The sequence below is a fragment of the Lagopus leucura genome, unplaced genomic scaffold, assembly GCF_019238085.1.
Source record: "Lagopus leucura isolate 7727_CA_CO unplaced genomic scaffold, USGS_WTPT01 Super-Scaffold_100002, whole genome shotgun sequence".
NCBI lineage: Eukaryota > Metazoa > Chordata > Aves > Galliformes > Phasianidae > Lagopus > Lagopus leucura.
Window position 1 is genome coordinate 4,442,729 of NW_024962263.1, and position 27,657 is coordinate 4,470,385.

General features: G+C 39.9%; 2 protein-coding genes across 4 annotated transcripts in view; both read right to left on the reverse strand.

Annotated features, from left to right (window-relative positions):
* CDKAL1 (CDK5 regulatory subunit associated protein 1 like 1) overlaps positions 1 to 18,458 on the reverse strand; it is a 361,527-nt gene extending 343,069 nt beyond the window's left edge. Inside the window, exons 1-4 of one of the 2 annotated variants that reach the window (XM_042869783.1) lie at positions 18,394 to 18,458; positions 18,090 to 18,127; positions 15,600 to 15,768; positions 12,522 to 12,634 (exon numbers count right to left, since the gene is read on the reverse strand). In XM_042869783.1, the coding sequence (XP_042725717.1) occupies positions 12,522 to 12,634; positions 15,600 to 15,766 (280 nt within the window). In that variant the 5' untranslated portion in view covers positions 15,767 to 15,768; positions 18,090 to 18,127; positions 18,394 to 18,458. The other variant, XM_042869784.1, reaches the window with a different exon arrangement.
* A 3,369-nt stretch (positions 18,459 to 21,827) lies between these two features.
* Positions 21,828 to 27,657, reverse strand: part of E2F3 (E2F transcription factor 3) — a 42,155-nt gene continuing 36,325 nt past the window's right edge. Inside the window, exons 5-7 of one of the 2 annotated variants that reach the window (XM_042869388.1) lie at positions 27,441 to 27,555; positions 24,622 to 24,757; positions 21,828 to 23,905 (exon numbers count right to left, since the gene is read on the reverse strand). In XM_042869388.1, the coding sequence (XP_042725322.1) occupies positions 23,640 to 23,905; positions 24,622 to 24,757; positions 27,441 to 27,555 (517 nt within the window). In that variant the 3' untranslated portion in view covers positions 21,828 to 23,639. Of the gene's footprint in view, positions 23,906 to 24,621; positions 24,761 to 27,440; positions 27,556 to 27,657 lie in introns of both variants that reach the window. The other variant, XM_042869387.1, reaches the window with a different exon arrangement.

Below are 27,657 nucleotides of genomic sequence, written 5' to 3' on the forward strand. Positions count from 1 at the left end.
TTATTAGCCAAGTTTGTGAAAATAAAGCATTCAGGGAACAAGCACTAACACCTGTTAGCAAAGATCATACAAACCCCCCTGATCTGAAGAGAGATCTATACTCCTTACTAGTTCATCTTCTCTGTGACCATGTTAAAGTGACAACAGATCTATTTTCTTCTTCATAATCTTGTGGGGTATTTATTCAAGTCTAATGTATGCAGTGCTTCTGCATATGAATAATTGCGTAGGAAACTCAGGAAAACCTCACCTCACTTAGTGTGGTCGTCTGAACTTTTGAATCCTTTCAAACACTGCAGAGTAAGTCCCTGAGCCAAGAGATCACTTTTTGTGTGTTCAATTAAGTGACTAAATTGAAAATAAAATTCAATAAAGTGTCATTTTTAAGCTGTTACCTTAAATAGTTCTCAAATACAGGTTTCAGTAATCATTTTGGTGACAGCACAGCTACACAGTGCCATCTAGCAGTGACTAACAGCACAGCAGTTACCATGATATTACATTTATTACATTACATAGTTTGTAGAGGCCTTACTCCTTTAAGTACATTCCAAGAAACCAGCAGAATTGCTGGTAAGTAAACCAAAGATAAACTTCAACAGACAAATCTATACCAGCTCCTACAGTTCTCAGCTTGCTGAACACTGGTGGGAGAAGGTATTTAAAAGACTTCTCTTAAATAGCTTCCTATTTACACTAAAATTCTCCAATTTTTTTCAGAGAAGGTTTACCAAATTAAAAAAGAGAAAAGAATTTTCATTATTATGGAGCCTTGTAGAGTTACTGCCTCAAGTCTGATATCAAAGTTAAATTTTGATCTAATATTCGTCTAAATTTTTTTCTTCACTGAATGCAGGAACTTAAGATTTGTTTCTCTGCTTCTCATAACTCTAACACTATAAAAGCACCTTACACCACTACTTACACTTATAAAAGCTACATACACCAATAAATCCAAACCTGCTACAACATGGAGAAAGAAATGTAATCATTTATACCCAAAGAACTCGTAACAAGATGAAGTCCTTACCAGCTGAAGTCATACAAAACACCTCCAGAAATCAAACAGTGTACAAAACACTAAAATAAAAAGGGTTTCAAGTCTAAAGCTCTTTTTTTTCCCAGTCACATCTCAAGTACTTCTCAGCATAAGCAAACTCTGGTGCTAAATGAAAACTTGCCACCTCTTGCCCACTACAGTTATGCTCTCTCCTCTTCCTTTCTCGATGCACACATACAGGTACCTTCAAAGATTTGTGCACCTTTGCAGCAAACCATTGACCTAATCTGGGTTTAGACTACAATGGCTAAAAACCATTGTGAATCTATTTGTGAAATACAGAAATAAAGGCAAAAAATAAAAGTGCGGTGACAATCTTCCACTTTTCAATTCAGAGGTCACATTCTTCAATTAGAAAAAAATAGAATACCACCTTTATGAACAAACAGTACTGTCTCTACATCAGCTATGGCAGCAAATCTTTAGAGTATTTAAATCTCTAATAAATCTCTACAAATTAGTAGCAATTTGACACTTCATTTAAAAAATATTGCAAGATGTTTGCTGAAGGTAGTACACAAGCTATCAGAAAGTCAGATGTTTCATCTCGAGCAGCTCTTCATCAAAGCCATCTCCCACAGATATTCCTTCTTTCATTACTGTGTCCATTTGGTTTTTAAAATACCAGTTAGGAAAAGCCATTTGCTAATAGACTTTGATCTAGATTCCAGCTGTCATGGGACTTAAGTTTGGAAGCCGTATTTTGAATAACGTGTCAAACAACTTTTTATCCTTTCACCAGAACTGCACACACCAGATGAAGAGACTAATGCACTTCAATATTGATGAAAATAAACCAGAGAACGTCCAATGAAGTGTAACAAGAGATCAGACATCTAGTGGATGTGAGCTATGGTAGAAGCTTTGAGGAATTCAGTCTGTTTAGCCTAGACACTAGAAGCCCATGGAGAGAAGTGATAACAGCACTCAAGTACATGAAAGGTTGCTATGAAGAGGAAAGGAATCAGACGTTCTCCATACCCACTGAAGAAAACAAAAGCAGTTGTGTGCTTGAACTCTGTTAAAAGATGAAGTTTACGCATTTGAAAACACTTGAGAAAGAACAGTTGATCATTTGCAGCAGATTATGAATTTATTACTGGAGATTTTTGACAATCTGCTAAAAACAAATATGCAGTAACAGTCCAGCCTTGGAAAGGAAAGATCAGTCACGCAGGTGCCTTTTATGCTGCGACCTGTGAGAGATTTCGACAGCGCACAAGGAATCTCTGCCAGTCACAAACATGAACTTATAAACTACTCCCTACCTGGTGGTCAGGGAAAACATTACTTAGTTCCTCTTCTCAGCTTCCTCTGCAACACTTTCAACCCCAGCAATGAACTCCACTTACTGTACCTGCTGTTTGGACTGTCTGCTTGAAAATCTGCTTGAAAACAAGAAATATCAAGCTGATGTACTTCTAAATGATGACGATTTCTCCCCAGTTCACTGAGCAGCACAAGCAAAGCTTACAGTCACCATCACATACACATACTTCAGCCTCAACAAAGGAGCCACTGAAAGCAATAAAAACACACAGATTGAGTGCATTGTCATATCTACAGAAGATGAGGCTGCTTCACTGCTCTGCATTTCAAAAGTCATGGATAGAACCAAAGACCATTTGAAAAACACTTCAGTTTGTTAAACAAAAAACACCTCACAGCAAAAATGATTTGTGGAAACAGTCAACATGGGTTCACGAGGGGAGAATCCTGTTTAACTAACTTAGTTTCTTTTTATTACAACGTTCTCCACCTAGTTGATCAAGGGAAGGCTGTTGACATTATCTTTTTGGATTTCAGTAACGCTTTTGATGCTGTTTCTCACAGCATCATTCTAGACAAAACAGCCAGCATACAGCTGAACAAAAACATAATGCAATGGGTGAGGCAGATGGATCAGACCCAAAGGGTTACAGTAAATGGGATCACAGCTGGCTGGTGGCCAGTCACAACTGGGGTTCCTTCCACAAGTGTCCATTTTAGAGCCAGTTCTCCTTAATGTTTTCATAAATAATCTGCATATAGGACTAAAAGGTGTTTTTCAAACTTTGTTGATGATATGAAATTTGAAGGAGCTGCTGACATCACCGAGTGTGGAGAAACCTTGCAGAGATACCTATATAAATTAGAGAGCTGGGCCATCATCAAGTGCAAGAAGTTTAACACAAGCAAGTGCTGGATTCTGCAGATTAACGTTCAGCAATCCTAAGCAATTCCTTCAAAGCATGACAACAGCAAGCAAAAATGTCAGCCCATAAACAAGCAACAGAATTTCAAGTCAACTATCACTTAGGGACTCAATTACAAACAAGCAAACTTCTATCCTTAAAGTCTGGCCAACAAAAGCTAAGAGTCCAAGATGCCTAATAAAATCAGCAGCCAAGTGATCTGTCTGCTATTAAATCATATGCCAAAAAACTCACTACCCTATACACCAGTGTCTTGTACCAATCAACAGCCATGCAGTTTTGGCACGATTAACTTGAAGCCTATTTTTAGCCATCCAACACAAAGTTTCTGCTTAGCTTCTTGCTGTAAGTAAATTCCAAAGCTAGGGATTTGACGCACGAGACAAATGCTTGTGTCTTCTGTTTAAATACGTAGGTCACTCCAAAACTAGTGCCTCCTACTTATTTTCATGGAAACCAATACGTGATCACCATCAGCTACACATTTTGGCCAGCAACAAACAAGAGCCTTCATGCCATGCTTGTCAAGAATTGCAGCAGGAGAGGTGAGCCACTGCCACCCCTGCTGAAATGCACTACTCACCATTTCACTGCGCTCACATCCACTCTTTGGTCTCCACAAATGTTCAGCAAGCAACAGTAAACATCAATGTTTTTTTTCCTGCATGAAGAAATTCAACGACACATCTTTGCTTCATACACGCTTCCTTGTCAGGAATTTTGTCAGCCTACCCCTCTGCTGCCATCTGTCACACAGCAATCAGGCATAATGGGATATTGACAGGAAGGTTCCATCTTTGCTGCCACGCCATCGATACCCACCTCTGACACAGAAACAGGATGCATTACTTTCAGAGCAGCCCTCACAGATGAAACCTCTTCCTCAAACCCAACACTCAGAGTTAACTACAAATGGCAACATATCAATGCTTACAAGACTGACAGATAGGCTTATCTGCAGACACATCATATCACAGCTAAGCATTACTATTTTAAAGACCGTATCAGGGATGCCAGCTTAGTATCCAGGGGGAGCTTAACTCATCTGCTCACAGGAACTATCCTACTTTCCACAACTGTTTGAAATGAGCAGAAAAAAAAGATACCACTGAAACAGGATAGGATGAGAAGGAAATTTTCTAAGAACAGCAGACATCAGCTACGACACCAACATTCTAAAATATAGCTCTACCATGCAGTAGAATCGAGATGCAGAGACACTACTTCCCTCATGGTTAACAGCCCCTCTGTTTCTGCAGACATCAAGAAATGACTGAGTTTCTGCGAAAGATTAACAGCCTACATGTAACTTGCTTAATATCAAAATAGTCCTCTGAGCAACACCTCCAGCAAAGAACAGAAGGACTGAAGATTCCACAGTAGTTTCATATCTTCAGAAGGAGGATACAAATAGCACACCAACTTGTTCCAACTTTGTATCAGACTGTGGCAATTCCATGAGCACAGAGCTTCCTCCCTGCAAATTCACTCCAGCAGACAGCTGGAAAAGCTCCCAAACTCTGCCAGGGAAAGGTTGCTCTTGGCTAGCTTGCAGTTGTCCATTGTCTTAAATATCACTCATAATAAGAGATTATGTAAAAAAAAAAAAAAAAAATTAAACAGTGGAAAATACTACAACCCAGAAGTTCTGTAGAAGAACATGAGAAGTTCATGCCCACTCATAACAAATAAAATATTTGCACATGCCCAAATTAACTGTAACAAAATTCACAAGCTATGCATTCAGCTAGGCCTCATTAACATCTGACCTAGGCCTTCACAGCAAGCAACACTCTCCCTTAAAAATAGTCTTTTATTTAAATCAGACCTAGACATCATTTAGAATTTACTTGAATAAATTAAAAATCTAGTATTGAAAATGTAGCACTGCACTAATGACAATAGTTACCTACCTGAAATGTTATCACTATCAAGCTGTAACAATTAATTACTAATCTGCAACATTAACTCAGTTTGCCTTTGCCCTATTAGCTAAATTCAGAGCTTCGCTAATGCTGTAGTTCTGCATCTCAACAGATAACATTTGTTCAGCTGTCCCTACAATTTCAAGTGTCTTAGTGGAAAGCTTTAAGACAGCTGACATAAATTATTAAACAAAAATTAACCCTTTGATGAAAATAAGTAGGGAGTTGATAATTGTAAGGAAAAATCTTTAATGTTTCAAATAGGAGTCCTTATACCACCTACATCAACTTCTCTAAATCAAACAAGCAGCAGGAAAGAGCTCCTCATGAATTTAACAATTGTAACCCTTTGTTATATATATATACACATGAATCCTGAATCCACAATACAGACTCCTTGAGAAGGGAGTCCAACACAGAGCCTAACAAAGTGGTAATTCTCAGCTAAAATAGATACTTTAAAAAAAACCTGAAGTGCAATCGCCAAGTTATCAACTAAATGGACGTAAAGACCAGAACGCTGACAGCAAATAATTTAAAATAGAGCAGATTTAACTAAATGCATACAACTGCACTTTGCCTAATAACCCAGTAACCCTAAGTTAAATCAGTAATATAGATCAACAATAATTAAAAAGCTACCTGCCCAGCTTACTGACAAAAGACACCAAGTGCTATCAAAACACAGGCAGGAATAGCTGTGCCCCAGATCTGCACTGCTTATCCAATGCTGCCATCTCTTGGGCCCCAATGATACAGCACTAAGCATCACCTCCAAAGTGATCCTCCACCTCTGCCTTTAAACACACCTAAGTCTCAGGCACAGTCTGCAATCTACTTTATATATTACCTTATCGTGACTTAACTACTGTGCAATAGGAAAGCATTTATCTAAAAAGAAATTGGAAGGGATGTTGGAACTCAGACATGCCAATCAGGCCTGGGGAAATACTGTGCTGTGCCATAAAAAGAAAGGAAGTAGTTCATGTGAATAGCACGTATTATCTAAGCAGCAGATACACTCCAAGAGTAGGGCTTTGAGAGAAAGAAAACATGTACACACATTTATATTAGTTCCCCTCACCACTGAATCTGTTCTGTACATCTGGGAATTGTGGGTACTCTCATCCAGGCTCACACGAACATATCTCTAGTTGGCCAAGATGAGTCACTAGGGAAATATAAATTGCACACAGCCCCATTGGAGGGCAGGGGAGGAAGAGAAAGTACTTCCAAGAACTTCCAGAAAGACTATGATCAAAAGATAACCTTCCTTTCCCAAGCTCCTACCTCAGAGTACACTGGCAAAAATCTGATTTATAGAAATCTGGTCTGCTCTTCTACTACCTTCCCTAAGTTTTCTATAAATAATTACTTGTTACATGTGAGACATGTGAAACCAGCTGAGTAGAATGCCCTACATCACTTACATGACTAAACTGAACTTGCTTCATCACTATTTATGCATTTACTGATTGCTTAACCATCTACCACACAAATACATTTTAGTTATGAGGATACAAGTTACTAGAACTCAAAGTTTACATTCTGTAATGTTATAATGTGATGGAAACTACAGCAATAATAGCAGAGGGGCACGATCCTAGTCTGCAGCAAAAGAGAACAAGCCCAAATGCAGCAGCTGCGGACGCAGAAACAAAGGAAGAAAAACCACTTACCTTTGGAAGGCCTCCAGCAGGCAGGGATCTCCAGCAGGATGCCCCTGCTTCCACTGCCAACCCTTACATGAGGTCTGGGAAGGAACAGATCCTGGCTCCACCTCTTCCACTCACTCATGTGCATTGCTTGCACCTGAGCATCACCGGGTTGGCCCTGCCTTCCCACCAGGTGCTTAATCACTGCTTCAGGCCATGACTCAGTATTTCCACTACACTTCCATAGTTTAATCCATTTCAAGTTCAGCCTTCTGTATTACAAGAAGTTCAGCATTGCCAGAACTAAATTCTATTGCACAACCAGTACAGCACATGGTCGATTTTTTTTTCCCATTACCCTGCGCACAGAATTTACTTAGTCCTGCTCTCATCTTTCAGTTGCCAGCTCTGTGTCATGAAAGAAAAAAATAACCAATTTAGATGGACTGTAGAACACATGAATAGCTTGAGATAAGGAAAATAATACATTCTTGATGTGATCAAGTGATAGAGGAATTGATAATGGCAGTGATACGTGAAACAGAAACTTGCCTAACTGGAATGAGTTGATACCGAGGAAGCTGAGGTAGGAAAAAGATCACAATGAGGTCATATATCTTGCATTATTCTGCAAGTCACAAGTTATCACTAAGAACTTTAGCCACACACAGGCTAGGAAGTTTTACAGGGAACATAGTACCAGTAATATACAGCTGCCAAAACCACAAATACAGATTAGTTTACAAGGTCTCAGGGCACACAACTGCTGCAGATGAGAACCACTGCATGATGTTGCATTAAGCCCAAAATACAACAGGGCACCTCAGCAACTCCAGCAGAGCCACTGTCAACCCTGCTGCCTCACGGAACACTTTCCACTGCGATGGGCAAAACCTCTACTCCTGCCAAGGCATCTTGAAAAGATGGCACTGCGTGAAGGTGGTTGTCCCATGCCATGATTGTAGAAGTTACAAGGTGGCATTTCATCATCTCTCCTCATGTCCTTAGCCATCTCACTACAGAAGTTTCAGATCTCGTTTCTCCTTGGACGATGGTGCTCAATATTTTTTTAATAGTTGTTTCAGCAGCAGAGAAAAACCAGATGAAACAAAAAAATCACCACATCCACATCCCAGGCATTCACACACTGCTTGTGCCTAGCAGAGCAGGATATTCAGGCCCAAGCACCAGGAAACAGAAGACAAAGCAAACTTGTGACCATCAACAGCTTAGAACCTCTGGAAACAGGAGATCATATTGTTGCAACTACTCAGTGCTATCTCAAGTCAATGATACCTGAAGTGTATCAATCAACCAAAAGCCCTCAGCATCCAATTAGCAGCCAGTTTGAATCTGAAAAAGACATCTGCCACATGAGCAATTAAACAGGTGTATAAGGTTATTGACTAATGCAAAAATTAAGTTGGATATGTGACACTAGAAATCGAAGGCAAATACTTCAGCAAGGGTATGAAAAAACACAGGATTTACATCCCAGTTCAATTCTCTGCGCTGCCAGGCTACTTCACAGTGAATGACAGTTTAATAACTACAGAGTTGTAAGGGAAAACTGGTGACTCTCATCTCCAGAAAGGTTGTTTGGGAATTCTGTGCATTTCTCCACACTCAGCCTCCTCAAAAAGGCTTTTCTCCTAAATTGGGACTGCAAACACAAGTACTTGAAAAGTACAATCTAAAAGCAAATACTAAACTGGAATTCTGACTGATAAGGCTGCACAATATGCACATCATTACCAGCTAATAAACACTTGTCTTAGTTCTAGCTTGTTGGGGTTTTTGGTTTTTTTTGAAGCTATCTCACAACAAGTGTGGTTCATACAACCATCCAGTAGTTGCTAATTTGTTTAAGAAACTCTTGTGAAGGGGCAGAGAAGTGTTATCAGCAAGGTGGAAAGAGAAAGCGCAACTGTTTATTCTTACCTGAATGCATATACCAGAAGCCTTGGTCAAATACCTCATCAATAGCTACACAGGCTGCAGAAAGCTTAAGTTAACAAACATAAAGAATACAATAACCTGTTCAAGTGGAGATTATTTACTAAACATCCGTGAAATAAATCCAAGTTTAACATGATTGGAACTTTGCTCTGCAATAGAACAGCAATTATAAAACCACATTTAAAAATATAAAATAAAGCATCAAGTTCTGAATTAGACTTAATACCTGAATAGCCTCAGTTGTTATTTCCCACTTGGATGAACAAAATGGATGACACAGCATGCTTCACTGCATCTGTAGGCTGTCATCCAAAATCTGGGAGTGAACAATCCAAGTGTTACTAAGTATGGCTTATGCAGTACAGTGAACATTAGGCAATGCCTCTGTATACCAGTTCTGAAGAGGAGCATCACTCCAACAAACAAACTCACAGGTAAGTTGTCCAAGATAGTAAAAAAAAGGCACTTCTACAAAGACTAATGTCAAGTTGCAGAAATGAAACAAAACATCCTGATAACCTAATTTCTCTATGCCAAATGAAAGCCAAGTTCGCTGAATTCACAACAAATTTTCACTCTTTTTCTACTTCTGAAGTCTCACACTACAGGAGGGAAAAATGTTCCACACAAGCACTTATTTCTTAAAAACCAGGTAGTGATGATGAGCAGCTATTGCTTCAGTTCTGCTGAATTTTTATTAATAAAGACTTTTCTTCCTTTCTTACTGCTTATTCTTCTGGTACTGTTAATGCATTGCCAGTTTTTCCTCCTCACCACTTAGCAATTATGATGGATCAGCCTAACTGCTTGATCCACCAGAAACGTATTCATGAATGTTAGGCCACAAATCATTCATCCCACAGAAAGAGAAACCTACAAATGCCAACAGGCGTTAATAAGACTTTCCACTTTAGCAGCCTAACGTTTCTCAGCTACTCAGCCAGCAGCAGCTGGCAGAAAGTGTTGTTAAATGGTAGGCATATTGAACTCCCTTCCCTAACAACCACCTGTTTCCAAGCACAGGAGAGCTCCCAGCTCTCCCACTGCAGGGTTTCTTTCTTCAGGGCCTACTGGTGGGCAGCTATGCAGGCATATCTAACCTGTAGTGAGTCACGGTGCCAAGAAACCAAAGCCAGTTTCAGAACAAGTAAAGTCACAAGGTATATTATTTTCAGAATAAGCAAATGCCATAGCACAGTCCTAGGCTAACAGCAGCAGGTCCACACTTTCAATAGGGTAGAATTCACACAGCAAACAGGGATAAGGAATAGTATTAGGAGTAGTTTTTCACAAGTCAGAAACTCACTTCTGTAATTAGAACACGTTTTAGTCAACTTACAAAGTAAATTGCACTGTTACAGAAGTCTGTCTGATATCTTTTTCTATTATTTTCATCCTTGCAATTACATAGAAGATGCTGGAAATCGTGCTTGATCATTTTCCTCACCAAGAAACAAGAACTGCAAGTAAAGATAACATCTTAGTTCTTAAAAACAGAACATTACTCCAGCATTTCTTCAACTCTTGAATTGTTGACTCAAAAACTCAGGAACCAGTAGGAAATAGGCTCTTCAAGATGCTGACCAACAAATGATCTCTTTCACGTTGGTAAATATTTTTATATTTTCCTCAAGTTTATAACAGTTTTTCACTAAACTAACAAATTCTATCAACGAGAAACATCAATTTAGAAATCAGCCCTTGGAAAATAAGGGTGTTTTTTTTTTAAAGTTTTTTCTTTTCATTGTTTAAACAAGTTACATTGAGCTTCATTCTAAATATGCAAATGCTTATTGCAATTAAGTAACACTGGCTGTTACTGACTTCTTAATGACAAGAAGAGGTCGAGCACCTTCATGACATTCTATCTTACTTTTGACAAGACAGTACAAAAACATAATGGGAGATACTTAAAGAATGTTCAGTAAACTTTATGTCCATAAGAGATACTTGAAGAATGTTGGGAAACTTTCTATAGTGCTATTTCCTCTCTACAGAAGGATCAGAGCCTGATCAGTAAGCTATGCTAAAATCTTAGCTGCCATTTTGTCAAGAGCAGGACAACAGCCTTTGGCTTCACTGCACCCCTCAGACAAGAGATTGACCCCACTTCCTCTCTATCCTCCCACTAAAAACCACTGTCTGCAAGCACCTTCCCTTAGCCTTAACTTATTAAGGCTCGAGAAAACCAGACCATACACTGCATGCTTTTGGGCCCTTGTGCTGGTGCCCAAACTGGCCCTAAGCTGAAGCACTGGGCACAGCACTCCAGATGTTCTCACCAATACCAAACGGAGCTGATGGGTCACTTTCTGCTAACAGGGCAGGACACAGACTGTTTTGCTGCAAGGGCACATTGCTGACTCGCATTCAGCTTCTTGTCTGCCTCAACCTGCCAAACTGCTCGGCTTACTCCCACCTTTAACACTTGGCACTTGGTCACAGTAACCCCAGGATTCTGCATTTGCCTTTACTGAATATCATAAGGTTCCTATTAACCCCTTCTCTCCAGTCTACCAGGGAGAATCTGAACAGAAGCACTGGTTTTCAGCCTATCAAACATTTCTCTCACTTTGACATAGTCTACTAGCTTGTTGAAAGCACCTCACATGTCTTCCACGACCAGTAAAGACATCAAATAGCATTAGTCCCAGTGTGAAACCCTGAGGCATCATCAGCAATCCAAGAACAAAGCAGACACCCTCATATACACTTCTCACCAGAAGCATCACTACGTTGAGCAGAAAGGCAGATGCCCTCTTAAATACAGTTACCACACTTGAAATACTTGCACTCAGTTCTACCCTCACTAAAAGCCTACGAAGGAGAATGTTCAACTGATGGATCTGTAAAAATTCACTTTTGCCAGAATTAGTAAACAATACTTTCTCTCTTCTGAACAAAAATGCAATTTCCAGAGCTACTTAAATTAATCCAATTAAAAAGTTACATAATTTCACACACAAAAAAAAACACCACCATAACTTTTGCCTGCCACTTCAGCATTTTTAAATACGTTCATATATTTATACACACACAAATTAAGGACACTGACTGTTACTTTCTGGTCATTATTAAAACAAATCTCACATTCAATTACAGAAATTATTCTGAAAATACTCCTGTCAGTTAGTGCTGCTCCTATTAAGTTTTCAGTTCTCTATTTCAGATTATAAAAGTGAACTTATTTATATTCCAAAGCTAAAAGCAATTTGGTTTTCTAAAAAGAGAAATTATCATATATATATATATATTTTTTTTAAGTTTCTTCTTATACTTTTCCTATGTTGCTGCCAATAAAACTCCAATAGCACAAAACAGTCAAACCTTAAAAAAACCTGAGAAAACAGCAATAGCCCCTGAACACCGTACAGCAGGAAACGTAAGGTAAGGAGAAATTAAAAATGAAGAAAGTCACAAGGCCAAGCTGATATCTCATTTGTAGTCTTACCAAAATAGCTGCCACAAAGAAGGATTTCTGGATGAGCCCCCAAGGAAAAGAAGAAAAAGCATTTTCATCTTTTAAACCTACAGGATTCAGTCCTGTATCATCCCACCTCCATCCCATCCACCATCCCTATGAAGGATGATTCACACAGAACATCTCAACTCCGCTCCAGCAGCAAATATGCCTATTACTATACGTACCTGAAAACATGTAACAAGTTGCCATCTCTGAACACTTACCCCAAAATTCTGGACTACGTGACTTTGCTGCTATTATTACCTGTAATTTTGTATCCATATGCAGCTAGCTGTCCCGCCATGTATTCACCATCTGAATTATTGTGAGAACATCCCCACGTACGAATCCAGATTTTCTGAATACCAGGAATCACACTGTTACATAGAAATGAATCAAAAAGGCAAGTTAAACACAAGCTTCCACTTCAGAACAATTGAGCACATTAAGCTAACTGCACTTCTCTAAACATATAACATAAGTAACACAAACAGTAACAAATGCAGAACAGGAGAGGAAGGGCATCACAGTTGTTATTAGAGTAATAGAGCATTGCATTTGGGATGGAGATCACTTTCTTCACAGCAACCCACACAGTGCTGTGCTTTGGATGTACGACTACAACACTCTGATTGCACATTGAAGTTCTAGCTACAGCTGAACAGTGTTAGCCCAGCGTCAAAGGCTTCTGCTTCCCACCATGCATTTCACTGCAAGTAGAACTGGGGTTTTCCATATCATATGACACCATGATCAACAAAAAAAAATAATAAGAACCCTGAGAATCTGGTCTATCCAAATTAAGCACTGTCCTGACACAGTCTGGGCATCAGTCTTCTGTAGGAGACTCCACACCTTCCCTTATTAAACCAGCTTCATCTCAGGCCATACATTCTCTTGCTTTTGATCTTCTGACTCTCACTCTCAGCCTGCTGGGAAAGGATGAGAAAGCAGCTGGGTGGGTACTCAGCTGTGGGCCAGGGCCAAACCACAAGAGTGCCAGTTAGAATTCTCAATGTTTGGGTTTCTTTTTGTTTTTTAAATATGAGCTTGAATAAGCTGTTAATCACAGAACAGATGCAAGACCTTTATTTTAGAGCAAGTATTTTTTGTGAACACATTTGAAGTTTTCAACAAAACAGAGTTTGAGATTTGCCTTCATTGCTTCCACAGATTGCCCCTCTCTTCCCAGACTAAAGCCTCGACTTTAAAGGCAAGACTGACTATCTAAGTCTATCTCGGGACAAACAAACAACCTCAAAAGTCTAAAAGCACTTGAAAACAACCGACACAAACAAGTCCCTAACAGTCTCCAAATAGTGGTGGAACTTCTAGACACATTAAGGCTAAATCCTTGGTTGTCTAACCTAAGTAAAAGTGACTGCTCTGTAATAATTTTTGTCCATCTTCTTCAGAACAGAGCAACCACTGACCCGTGTCAGGACTCTAAGGCAGTTCCAGAGCAAACCTGAGCAGCAGCTCCTGGTGCCATTTCACTCAAACATTTTGGTTTGGTTTTGCTATAAGTTTGTTTTGGGTCGGTTTGGGTGGGCTTTTTTTTGCTTTTGGACAGACTTTATTTTTTGGGGGGGTTGTTTTTAAATAAAAGAACAACATGCAAGAAAGTTTCTTGTGCTGACACTGTTTGGATTTAAATCTAAAGTTTACTTTAGATTTTGCAATTTTCTCAATGGATCGGACAAAGAAGAAACACGCTTTGCATCTGGGACTTCAACATTTAAGTGCTCTAAAGGTAAATCTTCTCACACAAGTAAGTTCAAGCAGGCTCCTTCAGGTACCACGCAAGTTTCTGACCTCTCTGGATAGCACTTTTACACAAAAAAAGTAGAATCATGGGAAATTTCATGCATATGAAAACATGGTTAGATTGTCTGCAACTAACTCAAGTTTCATAAGCAAACAGGAATGCTATCATCAAACAAAAAATCCAAAAGGCAGGACAGAAAATACCTTTAAGAATTCTGTGGTTTGGGTTTTGTTCATCTGGTTTTTATTTAACACAAATAGATCCAGTTTTACAACATCCTTCCCCTTGAACAATAGGGGTCATGGATGATAAATGCAACAATTGCAACAACCAACTTCTCTCAGCAATTGCCAATTTGTTTCTGTATATCCTCATTACAGTCAGTAGCTAATAAATTTCATCTCATTATGACATTAAGCCTCAGTTTGTCATCATTCTCATAATGATGTGCAGATTTTCCATTCTAGATGTCAAAAGACTATACAAGGACTGAAAAGCTGCACTCTTCAGAACAACCTAAGTAATTCAAATGGAGCAGACAATTTTTCAGGAACACGTAAGTAACAGGACCCAATTTTTTTTTTCAGTCTGATTACTTCATTAATCATATTTCCATCATAAAGGATCATAGTAAAGCATAGCTTGAAAGAAACCTTGAAGATAATCTAGTTCTACCCCCTTGCTATGGGCAGGGCTGTCACTCCCTACTACTGAATCAGGCTACCCAGGGCCCTAACCAACCTGGCTGTGAATGCCTCCAGGATTGGGGCCACCACAGCTTCCCTAAAGAACCCATTCCAGTGCCTCACCACCCTCTTCTAAATAAAGAATTTCTTCCAGAAATTTAAAGAAATTTAAGGAATTTAGCTAACCTAAATGTCCCTTGTTTTAGTTTAAAACCATTCTCCCTTGTCCTGTCACTATCACACTGTGTAAAAAGTCAGTCTTCCTCCAAAGCTCTCTTGCTTTACTGGAAGGCCACAATGAGGTCTCCTTAGAGCCTCCTCCAGGCTAAACAAGCTCAAATCCCTCAGCCTTCCTCCATAGGAGAGGTGCTCCAGCCCTCTGATCACCTCATTGGCTCTCCTCTGGACCTGTTCCCAGAGCTCTACATCTTTCTTGTGTTTAGGTCCCAGCCCTGGACCCAGTACCCCAGATGGGGCCTCACAAAGGCAGAGCAGAGGGGCATGATCACCTCCCTCTCCCTGCTGGCCACCACTCTTCCGATGCAGCTCAGGATGCAGTTGCCCATCTGCCCTTCAAGTGCACTCTGCCGGTTCACATCCAGCATTTCATTCACCAGGGCTTCCAAGTCCTTCTCAGCAGGGCTGATCTCAGTGACCAGTCCATACACAACCCTGGGATTGCTCTGACCCAAGAGTGCTCTCTACTGAAAAACCTAGAGAAAGATATTTGCCTAGGGGTTTATTATTCATTACCGCTGCATTTTACAAACACTATTTACTCTTGTAAGTGATCCAGATTTTATATTTTGAGACAATGGGAACTTCCACCTTACTTTTATAACTTGAAAGTGAAGAAATAAGCAAGACAGACCTAATGGTAGATCTTACCTGTCACGTGGAGGATCATCATCTGTCTGAGTTCCTTGCTTCCAACTGCGCTTTCGCACTTTGGGAAAAACATTCTTTCTTACATATCGCCAATCATGGGGCTTCGAATCTTGTGCCAACACAATATCTTCAATATCTTCCAGCACTGAGTCACAGGCAGCAGGCATCTCTGAGAAACGTAAGACTGCCATTAGCAAGCACTTGAACACAAAGCCAGGTTCTAGCACATATCTGAACTACAGCACACATGCAAGGGATATTCAGTACGCAAAGACAATCAGCTATCCCAAGTTATTTCCTGATGCTGTTTTCTCCCAAGATCCTCCAGGCAGGGAGAAAGCTACAAAAGCTAAGTTCCTGTTTTGTTTTGGGGGAAATTATTTGCTTGTTTTTTTTTTAAATCTGTATCTTCTAATTCTAAAAGCCTGCAGCTTCTCTGACATCAGATATGGTGCTCTTAATCACACCAGGCATCACAGCGCAGTGAGTTCCTGTTATCTGTGAGAGATACTTTACTCACATCACATGAGAAGAACTGCAGACACAGTCTCGCATGTCTGCATCACAGACTGTCGTAGGTCTTTTATGTGGATGCCAAAAATAGGGGCACAGTAGTTCAGTACATCTTGGTAATGCATGAGAATACAAAACAAATGAAGCATTCCTAAAAATCCTAACCCCACAGGCCTTACATTTAAATTCAATCATTCAGCAACATGGAAAAATCAAAACTTCTATCCTCAGGTGCAGAATGTTAGACAACAACACCCAGCTAGTATAAAATATTATGATCTGACCAGTACAATATGCTAGAACATCATAAACATTTATTCTGTTTTCCACAAGAAAGTGAATTCTTTGGAACTTTTGCACCTTCTCGTTGGTAAAGGTATCACACAGATGTATATAAGGCTGTACGTAGCTATACAAATACACGGATCTTCTAGTAAACCTCAAGGATCATTTTTGGAAAAGAAAAAAGGTGATCTGTTCAAGTCAGCTACAAAAAAAAAAAACTACACAGCACAATTAATTCTTAATCAGAATTAAGTTTGATCTACCATTGCAAACCTGATCAAGTACGTGTTTCAAGAAATCAGTTCACTTATGAAACTGCATAAAGGCACTTCATAAAATTTACAGAGAAAATACAAAAGTGTTCTAAAAAGACAGTGAGAAACGAGACAGGCAAGGCTTTCATTTCTTTAGAAACTGATTTTGGAATCTGAGAATTCAACCTATGGTCCTATAAGATACACCCAGGTTTTGCAGTTAAATAATTCAAGAATGTAAGATGTAAAAGGTCAGTACGTTTTTCCAGTATGAGTGCTTTTGCCAGCCTTGCAAAATATACCTCTAGATAAAACTTCATACAACCTGAACCATTAATTCTCCATGTTTAACTTCAAAAAGAGAATTTTCTTGGGTTAACATTACTGAGTGAGCGTGGCCATTAAACTACAGATATCCAGCTAAGGAAATAAGTCACTGTTTTACCCTACAAGCATTTTTCATAGCAGATGTTTAAACAAGCAGACAGAATGGAAATGGAGCAAATAACATAGAAGTTACTGCTTAGACAAAACCTAGCTTCAGAGATCATCTGGTTGCCAAATTCATTCTGTCTTCTCACCTAAGCACATGCAGACTATATCTCTGGGCTTAAGGACAATGACATATACTTTCAAAGAATGTTGCTTTCAAAAGGAGTAAGCTGAAATTCTCTGCTTCAATATCAAATACTAAACTGAATGCAAACAGGATTTTCCTAAAGCTCCTATCACTATTTTGTCCAGAGAAACAGAAATAGAGGGAAAACATGATTTCATCTGAAAAACTAAACAACTTTTAAGAAGCTCCACTGAAACACAAGTGAAGAACTCTTAAGTCTTAAAAGCAGAAGTCTCTAAAAAATTCTTAGAAACAGTTACCTGCTTTTTAAATGATCTCATGGGAACAGAGAAAGAGGTGGGAGGCAATTACTCAGTTCCTCAGGAAGAAACAGGATTTTAAAACCTACTCCAAAGCCTTCACTATGAATTTGTTGTTCTGGTCAGTACTGAGGGTACATTTTTAGGCACTAGCAGAGCTTTACACACAAATGCATACAATAAAAACGAAAAAGAACCTAAGAGGTAAATTTGCTCAGTATGGACCAAACAGCACAGCATAACTGCTCAGGTGCTGCCTCATCCCAGCATATATAAAAGCTTCCTCCCAGGCAAACCCCACACAAACACCTACCCCCACAGCAGCTTATGATGTTCCACGTAATTAACACATGGAAGAAAGGTGACATCCCTTACACTGAGTTATATCTACGTGTAATACAGTTAACTAAACACAGAGAAGGAAAAAAGGTTTGGGCTTTTTCCCTTGTAGAATTCCCTCTTGTAGAATCATAACCGTGTAACGGAACAGCTCACAGAATGAGCCTGATTTACTTCGGCGGCCCACAGAAGAAAGAACGCGGTCAAATAAAATCCGTACCTTTTTAAGCAAGGTGTAAACTCTTCTGGACAATAATCCTGGAGGGAAAAAAAAAGTGACAGAGCGTGAAGGAGCAGAACTGAAGGACAGGAAGCGCCGTGTGCCGCACCACTGCCGATGAAGCACTCCTCCAACAGGTGCCTCGGGTACATCGAGCCGATCCCGCTCTTACCACCATAGGAAGAAAACGGTGCTGCTAACGCAAAACGGCCCAGAGCCGGGCAAGCCCTCCTGACGAGCTCGGGGACCGGCAACTGGCACAGCACCGACCGTGCCTCCCAACCGCTGCCAGCGCAACGCTCACCTGCGCGCGACGCGCAGCGCCTCACACACGCGGCGCCATCTTGAACCCCCCCCCCCGCCTTCCGCAATGGGCGCGGGGCGGAGCCGCGACGGCGGCCGGCAGCGGGCAAAAGAAGTCTGGAATCTTTGCTTCGCCCTCCAGAGAGCAGGAGGCTGCAGCCTCCCTCGGGCGGGAGGGAAAGGCGATGAAAGCCCCGAGTGTGCTCTGCAATAGGCCCGTTGGTCTCCTGGCAGATAAAACTTGGCAGCTTCTCACCACGAATCTCTCTTTCTCTCCTGCTCTTTTCTTCCTTAAAAGTGGTGATTATTTTACGTCGTGCTTATCTCGCAATAACCCCGAGCCAAAAATAAATAAGTAAATCCCACAATGATATCAACGTGAACAAAGGAATGGGAGAGATTTGACAAGGAAAATCGAGACGGCGAAACAAGTACTTCATTTAAAGCAGCCTTTAAGAACAGACAATTCGAGGCAGGACTGAGTGCTGTTAAAAGCACCATGGCCATCCTTACAGCTCCAGGCGCACTCAGCTCTCTGATTGCTCCTTGTTTAAAGCTGGAGTATTGCAGGGGTGCTGTCAGTGGGAGGGATGGTGAGGTGTAATTCATTGCTTCTGTGGTGTTTTTCACTCAGAACAGAGTGGAAGAAAAACATTTTAAAATCCAGAGGTGCATTCATCTGTTTTAGACATCCTCCTTCATAGCACAGCCTAAGTAGCCCTTGGTATGTCAAAGTAGCTGTATGCAGAGCTACGTGCATCCACACCTGTCAGCATAGACACGTGCATTGCCAGTGGTAGCCCTTTAACCGCTTCCTTATTAGGTGAATGTTCTTCCCTTTTCAGTTTCAGTTTCAGTGTTTTTTCTTTTTATTGTTTCATTTGCGCTCAGTGAATTAAACTTTGTTCTGGGAGCGCAGTGCTACCTCGCAGTGACCTGACCAGCCAAGCGTTACCCCTCTGGTTAAACAAAACTAGGCGAACATCAGCACTGTTCTGTGACTGACTGGAGGACCAGAGCACAGATAGCCTGAGAGACCTACCCAAAATCTCTAGATGGCCAAGGTTGACAGAACAGCTTATGTTAAAGGGAGATAGGTCCAAGAGCAGCTCCTAGGAAGCAGTAACAGCAACCCTACACAAGTGCCATACCTGGTGACATAAATAGGCCATGCTGCTCAGCGTCAGCATGATCCAGCAGAGCTCTTACTTTGACCCACTGCCAGGAATTCATAACATCAGGCAGTTTCTGTGCCAGCACAGTCCTGTTGCTTCCTAGGATGTAGCCACAACTTGGAGGGAGCCCTGTGCTTTGAATTTTAGGAGTCTGAAGTGCTTTGTAGCAAATTCATGAAAAACTACCAAGCTGCACAGAGATCTGTGGTGATGCTTCAGCAGGTGGCAAAGGAAGCAGAGGACTGCAAGAAGGAAGCTTTGCTATATCTACTCAGGAAGGTTCCTTTTGAAGAGGCAGCAGCTGGCAGTGCAAGACCCAGTACTGTCCTTCAGTTAGCAGATAAGTCCTCAGTTGTTCTAGAGGATCTCACTTAACAGCCTTACAAAAAGGGAAACAGCCTGCTGGTTGACTGAGGACCCAAATTTTGGTGACAAACTTATTATCTGTTAACTAACATGCACTTCTGGGTAGTAGAGTAGGTAGGAAGTCAGGCAGGGAAGAAAATATGAGTTCTAAAGTTAGATACGAGAAATCAGATTTCTTTCTTCTTTCCTGCAGTTCAGGCGAATCTAGACCCTTGTGTGTCAGCAACACTCAGTGCTGCTTGGAATGGAAAGCTATGCCCTTTTTTTCCCTGTCAGATGGAATTCTCCCTAAGTCAGTCTCAGTCAGTCTAGTTTTGACAGATGTTGTAGAATCCTTTTCCTATTTGACAGCAACCAAGAAATGCAGCACTTATAGGCCACAATAATGCCTACTTGAAATAAATATTTGCATGCTGAATAATGTTGAGGCACACGGTGCTAGTTCAGGGCAGCAGAAAAATATTTCAACTGTGTTGGGCTTTTTTGTTTGTTTTTTTACCTGCAGCTTAGGTGCATCTCAAGCTTACAAAGCAGATGCAGAAAGCAAAGTCAAGAGGAGCGAGAATGATGAGAAAAATAGCAATCAGAAGCAGACCCTGGGGAAAAATTAATAAATGCTCATGGCAGCTGCACGACAGAAACTGAGAATGGGTCAGGAAACCATGACAGACAGGATAGAAAGAGGGCATTTACAGTAATTACTACTGTAAGCGGAGCTCAGAGAAAACAGTCCTGTAGGCCTATGATTACTTCTTGTGAATTCAGAAGAACAGAAGATCTCTGTAATCATCCCTTCAGTATTAATATGCACGGAGACTGGAGAACAGATAGGTAGATAAAGAGATAAAAATACTGCCTTCCCCTTGTGCACAAGGGAGAAAATACATGACTTGCTCAGAAATGCAACACTTAAACAAACTTACATGTGACTGTGATTCGATTATCCTGGTATTTTTTGTCTTTTAACAGTTTATTGATGATGCATCCAGAAAGGTGCAGCACCAGGACCGGAAAGGGAGAACAAGTTAACGTGCACCTGGTGTATGAGTGTTGGAGGTGACTCACCAGTAAATACAACTTTTTTTTCAAGCTACAATTGGGAGACTTCTGGAAGGAGTCTTTCAGGAGGAAAGCTAACATCCTCAACAATGTCTTTCATGCTATTTATCTCTAGAATAACCGAGCTTTTATGAAGTGTCCAAGACGTCTGCTCATAATGTGAGGGTGACGGAGCACTGGAACAGGCTGCCCAGGGAGGTGGTGGAGTCTCCTTCTCTGGAGATGTTCCAGACCTGCCTGGATGCCTACCTGTGCGACCTGCTGTAGGGAACCTGCTTTGGCAGGGGGGTTGGACTCCATGATCTCTGGAGGTCCCTTCCAACCCCTAAAGTTCTGTGATGATTTAGGGGGAGGGAACTGATGAAAGCAGACATATGGTATTACTGTTTCTGGATCTCCTACTATGTGTCCTACATCTCTTTTTTTTTTTTTATTTTTTTTCTCTTGGGTTTAAAAAAAAAAAAAAAAAAAGACAGAGCTTGTTAATATAATTAAAAAAATAGAATTGAAATATAGCTGATGCCAACTGAGTATGAGAAGCACTGACAATAACAGTACAATTAGCTAGTCTCCACTAAGAAGCACGATAGGCACCAGAAAAGATTTTAAAAAGCAGTACATGAATCTAAACTCTTTAAAAAATCCTTTTTATTGATTCATTACCATACAAAATTTATTCAAATTACATCCATTTGAAGTGGTAAGATCACAGCTAGAGAACAGGTCATCCTTTAATAAATCTATTTACAAAACTTACCATAAAAGCTTTTTTTTTTGTTGTCATATTTTTCCTTTTTTTTTTTTTTTTTTTTTTTTTTTACAGTATTTTACAGAATGTTTTAAAACTAGCATAGAATGCAAAGCTAAATTAGATTAGTATTTTGCCCACGCACGTTGGGACAAGTGTTTAATTTGTACATAAAGAGATGGTCTGCATTAGTCTTCATTTTCTTTCCCCCCCCTCAAAAGTGCCCCTTTGTCTCACAAATCTTCATGCTCACACAACTTTTACTTTCCTCTTCCACAAGACGGAAACTTTAAATACTACAATTTTATTTACAGATCCACATCTAAAAAAACTCTTAAAAAATTACAAACCAGCTAAAAAATATTCTGGCAGTGTTTACAAGTTAATTCTATTATACAAAACTGCTAGGTAACTAAAGTGTGAGTTGAAACATATATCAACTTAAATACAACTGCTGAATGATCTATGCACACATTTGTACATATAAACACACACTTAACACTGTTTAACAGTTCTTTATGTGTTGCCCTTTATACATTTGTTATATTCCAAAACTCACACAGTCATATAGTTTTCTTTTTAGTACTGTGACTTCTTGCCTTTTCATGTGTGAGCTTTCATAGCAGCAACTCAATGGTACCAGAATACCTGCGTACGTAATATCCTACTACAGTACAAATAGTACTAATTTTCTGAATATGTCAGATAAGCACAACAGTAATGCAAACCAAAGGATTACATGGGCATAATCTAATCAACGTTAATTTAGCCCAGGACATGGCAACATACTTTACACTCAAAAAAAAAAAAAAAGAAAAAAGTAAGACTTCTTAGAATTCCTCTCACTTTCAGAAAAATAAATATTGGTATTATACTATGCTACCAAAGATCTTCAAAAAATAAATGCAATTCAGTTGATGTGGTACTTACAATTATGTACTTTGGGAAGAGAAAAAAAAAGAAATTAGTTCCATTTTGCTGGCAAAGAGAATTATAAAAAGCTGGAAGCAGAGGAAGCAAACCCACTGAGATAAATATGATATATTGAACAAAGCTTGGCATAAGTGTTTTCCATAGAGGGAAAAACCCACAGTGCATCTCTAGTAGGCACTTAACACAAAGCCCCACTTAGTACCACAAAAAATTATGTACCAGTTCTAATGCACACTGGGGGCAGTGAAATTGAACTGTGCATCTTCGTTCTAGTTTAAAAAAACAACCAACCAACAAAAACTACTTTCACACGCACACACAAGCATTATTTAAAAATCTGTGATTACTACGAGAAGTGGCAGAACTTCATACTTTCCAATATTCGCAATATACACTACATTTACAGTGTATTTTTTCTGAAAAGCTTTTAAGGACATAAGTATTTGACCTCATAATGAGACACGTATGTGGCTCAAAACGAGCATTATGACAGCAATTTCAACATTCCCACGAGTAGCTGAAGAAGCTCATTTCACTCTTCTGCATTACTTCATATTTACGTGTACTGCAGCTACAATCCATGTGGTGACACTCAAAAGACATGCATTCTCTGCAGAAGGCACGACCTGAAATGCTATTATAAAACTGTTATTTGCGCCTAAGCCAGTTCATTGAGCCCTTCTCCATTAACCCACTGGTCATGGAAAGCAGAGACTGGGGGAGTGTGAATACAGAACTTCTACGGTCACCTGCTCGCCCTTGCTGACTCGCGAGGCACTGGAGCGTAGGGTCAAGGAGACCTTTTTGTAGTATTCTAGGGAGAATTTCATTAAAATATCAGCAGCGTTCAAGAGCCTACTTTATTCAATAATGCTATTTTATGGTAAGCAGGGGACAACAGAATGAATGGACGTGTTCCAATTCCATTAAAAAACATGATTTAGATACGCGCTTCATTTAAGAGAATCAGCTGTATATAAATTCATCCACCAACGAAGGGAGCTTCTCTAAATCATAAGCATCAAAGAGATCGCTGATGCCTTCTTCATCCCCGAGGCTCAGCAAATAATCTTCCTGAAGCAGAGGAGGCAGCAAATTCACAAATGGTCCTTCAAAGTTTGAGGGAATTTGGTCCTCGGTCTGCTGTAGAAGGTTGGCTGGAGAAGCCAATGGAGAGATGGTTGCCATATTTACTGAGCAGTCACCTTGTCCTGAGTTAACAGAAGCCACTTCTGTAGAAGGGGGAAATAAATAAAGGTGATACATTGAATCCCGTTAAAACTATTAGACTTGGATCACACAAAGTAACAACTGCATAACAGCCTTTCATAAACCATCATTTAAGCAAAAAGTTACCTCCTGTTCAGAACATTTCCCGCCTGTTTTTGATCTTACAAAGGGCTTCTCACAAAGTCACACGTTTCAATCACCACTGATTTTTCCAGTTAAAAAAAAGGAATAAAAAAATCCACGATTTAAACAACTACTGAATAAAATGAATGATGACTTTTTTTTTTTTTTTTAAAGAGGAACTCACAAACCTGAAGGACTTCAAAGTGCAACCCTTCTGCGCAACAGCTGTCATCAGTGACACTGCGCAGCTCTACATACCAATACACAGAGATCTTCGCCTGGTGTTGAGATTGATCTCTGCTGCAACTATCTGCTTGAAAATATTGTAGGGACAATTCTTTTTTCCCAGTGTGTCTCAAACTTTGCTTACATAGCTCCATACCATATGCAAATATGACACTGATTTTAAAATGGAGAGAGGAAACATTTCCCCCTCAATATACATTGGAAGGACACAGTGGAAAATGGATACCTTAGCTTTTCACTTCTCTGAAAATTAAAGCCAAAAAAGAAAAGCTGGGTAATGGAAGTCAACAAATGAATCTTGTATAAAGCATGAAGAAAAACTTTCAGTATTAGAAAGCAATCATTTTACCTTTGGAAATGGTTTTGGAAATGTTTCCATTGTGGTCCTGACTATAGGTTTTCATTGGACTGAGAGCATCGTTTTCCTCTGGGCACAGATAAACTTCAATAGGTCCTTGAGTACTAGATAAATGTATCAATGCACTCTGCTAACAGAACAAAGGCAGTAAGGTGTTACAGTGATGTACACACACAGAACACTGAGACTCACAGAAGGTTCTTAAGGTGGTGTGAGCAACAAAATCTTTGAATGCATGTTTTTACTAATCAAAAAAAATCTGAAGTTCACCATACAGCTGTGAAGACATGAAAGACTTCTGAGATCCGTGCACTAACTGAGGGCACACAGAAGAGAGAAGTCCACTGTGTGTTGTATCATAACCAGAGAGTTATAAAGGACTCCTAACATTTTCTAACACCCATCATAACCTGGAGTATTCTGGTGGAAAAGAACTATGGTATCCAAGTCATTATTTATAACACTAACATTGGATGTGTCTGTGTAAACACTTCTGCTTCAAAAAGGTGTCAGAACAACCTTCAAAAAGAGAAAACCTTTGGTACCGATTCACGCTGAAATCAAATTGCTGAAAGTTCACCTGTTCACCAGGGGATGTTTTTCCAAACAACAACAAAAGCATTTTCATCACAAAGCCTGTTTAGAAACATACTTCTGCTCCCCCCTCAAAGAAGCAAAGGAAGCAACACTAATTTTAAAGATGTTCCTGACAGCAGGATCTCTTAATTCATCTCAAGAAGTTTTCTTAGCTTTCACACCCTGATGCAATAAAGCAAGGTGGAATATTGCAGCCAGACAGAAGGAAAAGTAATAAATGCCTCTACGGAATATAAACCTGCTATGGCTGTATTATATTAATAGAGAAGGGAGGGAGGGAGGGAGGAAGGGAGGGAGGGAGGGAGGCAGGAAGGAAGGCAGGAAGGCAGGAAGGAAGGCAGGAAGGAAGGCAGGAAGGAAGGAAGGAAGGAAATAACAAACAAACGTGAATTCAGATGTCGTATACTTCTTGGCAGGCTTATTTAAAATGCATTTTATTGTGTTCTTTGACAAAATGTTCTTCATGCTATTTATGCTTTGGCATTACATGGCACTGTAGGCAGCATTTCAAATACAGAGAACAAGAACAAAACAGGGATACCTCAGGGCACAGATAACAGCGAGGAATACTTAGAGTAACGCTGTAGGTAATTAGAGAGCAAGAAGATGGGGAGAACGGGAGCTGGAGAACATACAGTTGGTGACTGAGGTAAGCAGAAAAAGTCACTGAAATATAGCTGCAAATAAGAGAAATATATAGGAAAAATCAAATGAGTGAGTGGTTATACAGGATACGGGAGGCCTAGGTACTAGTTTCAATCATAGTGTGCATCTCTCTTTATCTGCCCAATTTCACTCAAAAATGTAAAAGAGTAATGCTTAGGGGAAAGAAACAGAATTCTACACATATATAGATAGACACTGATAAAAGATACTCCTTCCTCACTGTAGCAATTGTTTTTTTCTTCCTAAATCTATATCTGCATTCAAAGAGGAAGTTAAGGACGGTGCCAGGAAAAAAGAAAAAGATGGAAACCACAAGTGAAGGAGTGACAGCATGGAGTCCGTTACTGCCTGCCAGGAGCAGGTAGCTCCGTGCTCGTGGAACCAGCCCAGTGTTAGTGACAAAGGAGTAACACAGGGCAATGTACACAGCACGGAGGATTTTGTGTTTCAGCCTCATCTCTGAATGCTCTTTGAGTGAAGAAATAAGATGTTTTTTGACTCCCTAAAGCTGTGGCTCATGCACAGCGTTTACATTTGCCCGATTCACGTGGGTCTGCCATGTTAACCAGGAACTATAATGCAGCACGCTTTTGCCACCATGAGCTAAAATCCCAGGAGCAGCTGAATCATGTGGTTCATAAGACACGAGAGAAATGACGTGAAGCTGCTCCCTGAGGATATCTTCAAACCAAAACCACCTGAACACTTTTCTCTGTAATTGTGACATCAAGAAAGGAAACGAGAAGCGACTAATTCACCCTAGATATCTACCTGAAATAAAAAAAGAAACAAAAAGAGGGTAAAGGAACGAGAACCAAATGTCCTACAGGCAAAAGCTGGCACTCAAAGATAGATTGTGGCTTAAGCAGCAAGGGGCAACAGAGGAGAGAGAGAGAGATGAACACGGGCAGCTTCTGAAGTTCTTTAAATAGAAAGGGAAACCCCCAACCTCTACAGATTTTACAGTGATAAACAAAAGCATGCTAGAAGAATGTAAGACATTTTACATCAATGTGTTAAAATAAATTTCAACAGAGATGATAATGGAAGAAGGAAAGGTCAGAAAAGATTCTAGGAATGAAACACAAGCTTCAACAATAACTTTGGTACTTCAGAAATGAGAATCCCACATGAAACCATGTTTCTCTTCTGATCAGTACACCAGTAATACAAGTCCCTGAGATGCTCAAGACTTTGAGTTATCCATGGACTTTAAGACTAAAACTGCTTAAAACTAGAAAAATAATAGTCAAAAGCCTTGAGAGAAAGATTTTACAGGAATTATCAACCACTGAAGAAGAGCTCATTTTTTACATACAGAATGGCAAAAGAGAGTAAGCTGTAAACAGCATGGATTACTCTGAAGGAAAGGCTGGAACTAAGAGAAAAAGATCAAATAAAGATTACTTTGTGCAAAATGATTAAGATTCCCCTTGGAATTGTATGCCAACAGAATCCAACTTGGGCACCAGTTTCCACAGTAAAACTCATTTGCTCCACGTATAGAAAAATGTAGAGCCTGGCAGAATAACCCACGTTCTCCTTACCTCCACTGGGTCAGGCACTTCAAGTCTTGTTTCTGGAGGAGCTTTCACAACTATAACAGTTTGGTCTTTAAGGCCACTAATTTTTCTAATATCTTGGTATGTCACATAAGCTAATGTAATCACATTAAGGAATTTTCCAACCCAGATTACGACATGTTTAGCTTATTAGAAAAAGTAAAATCTTTGAACTGTTTTTCCACTTTCTCAAAGTTACACT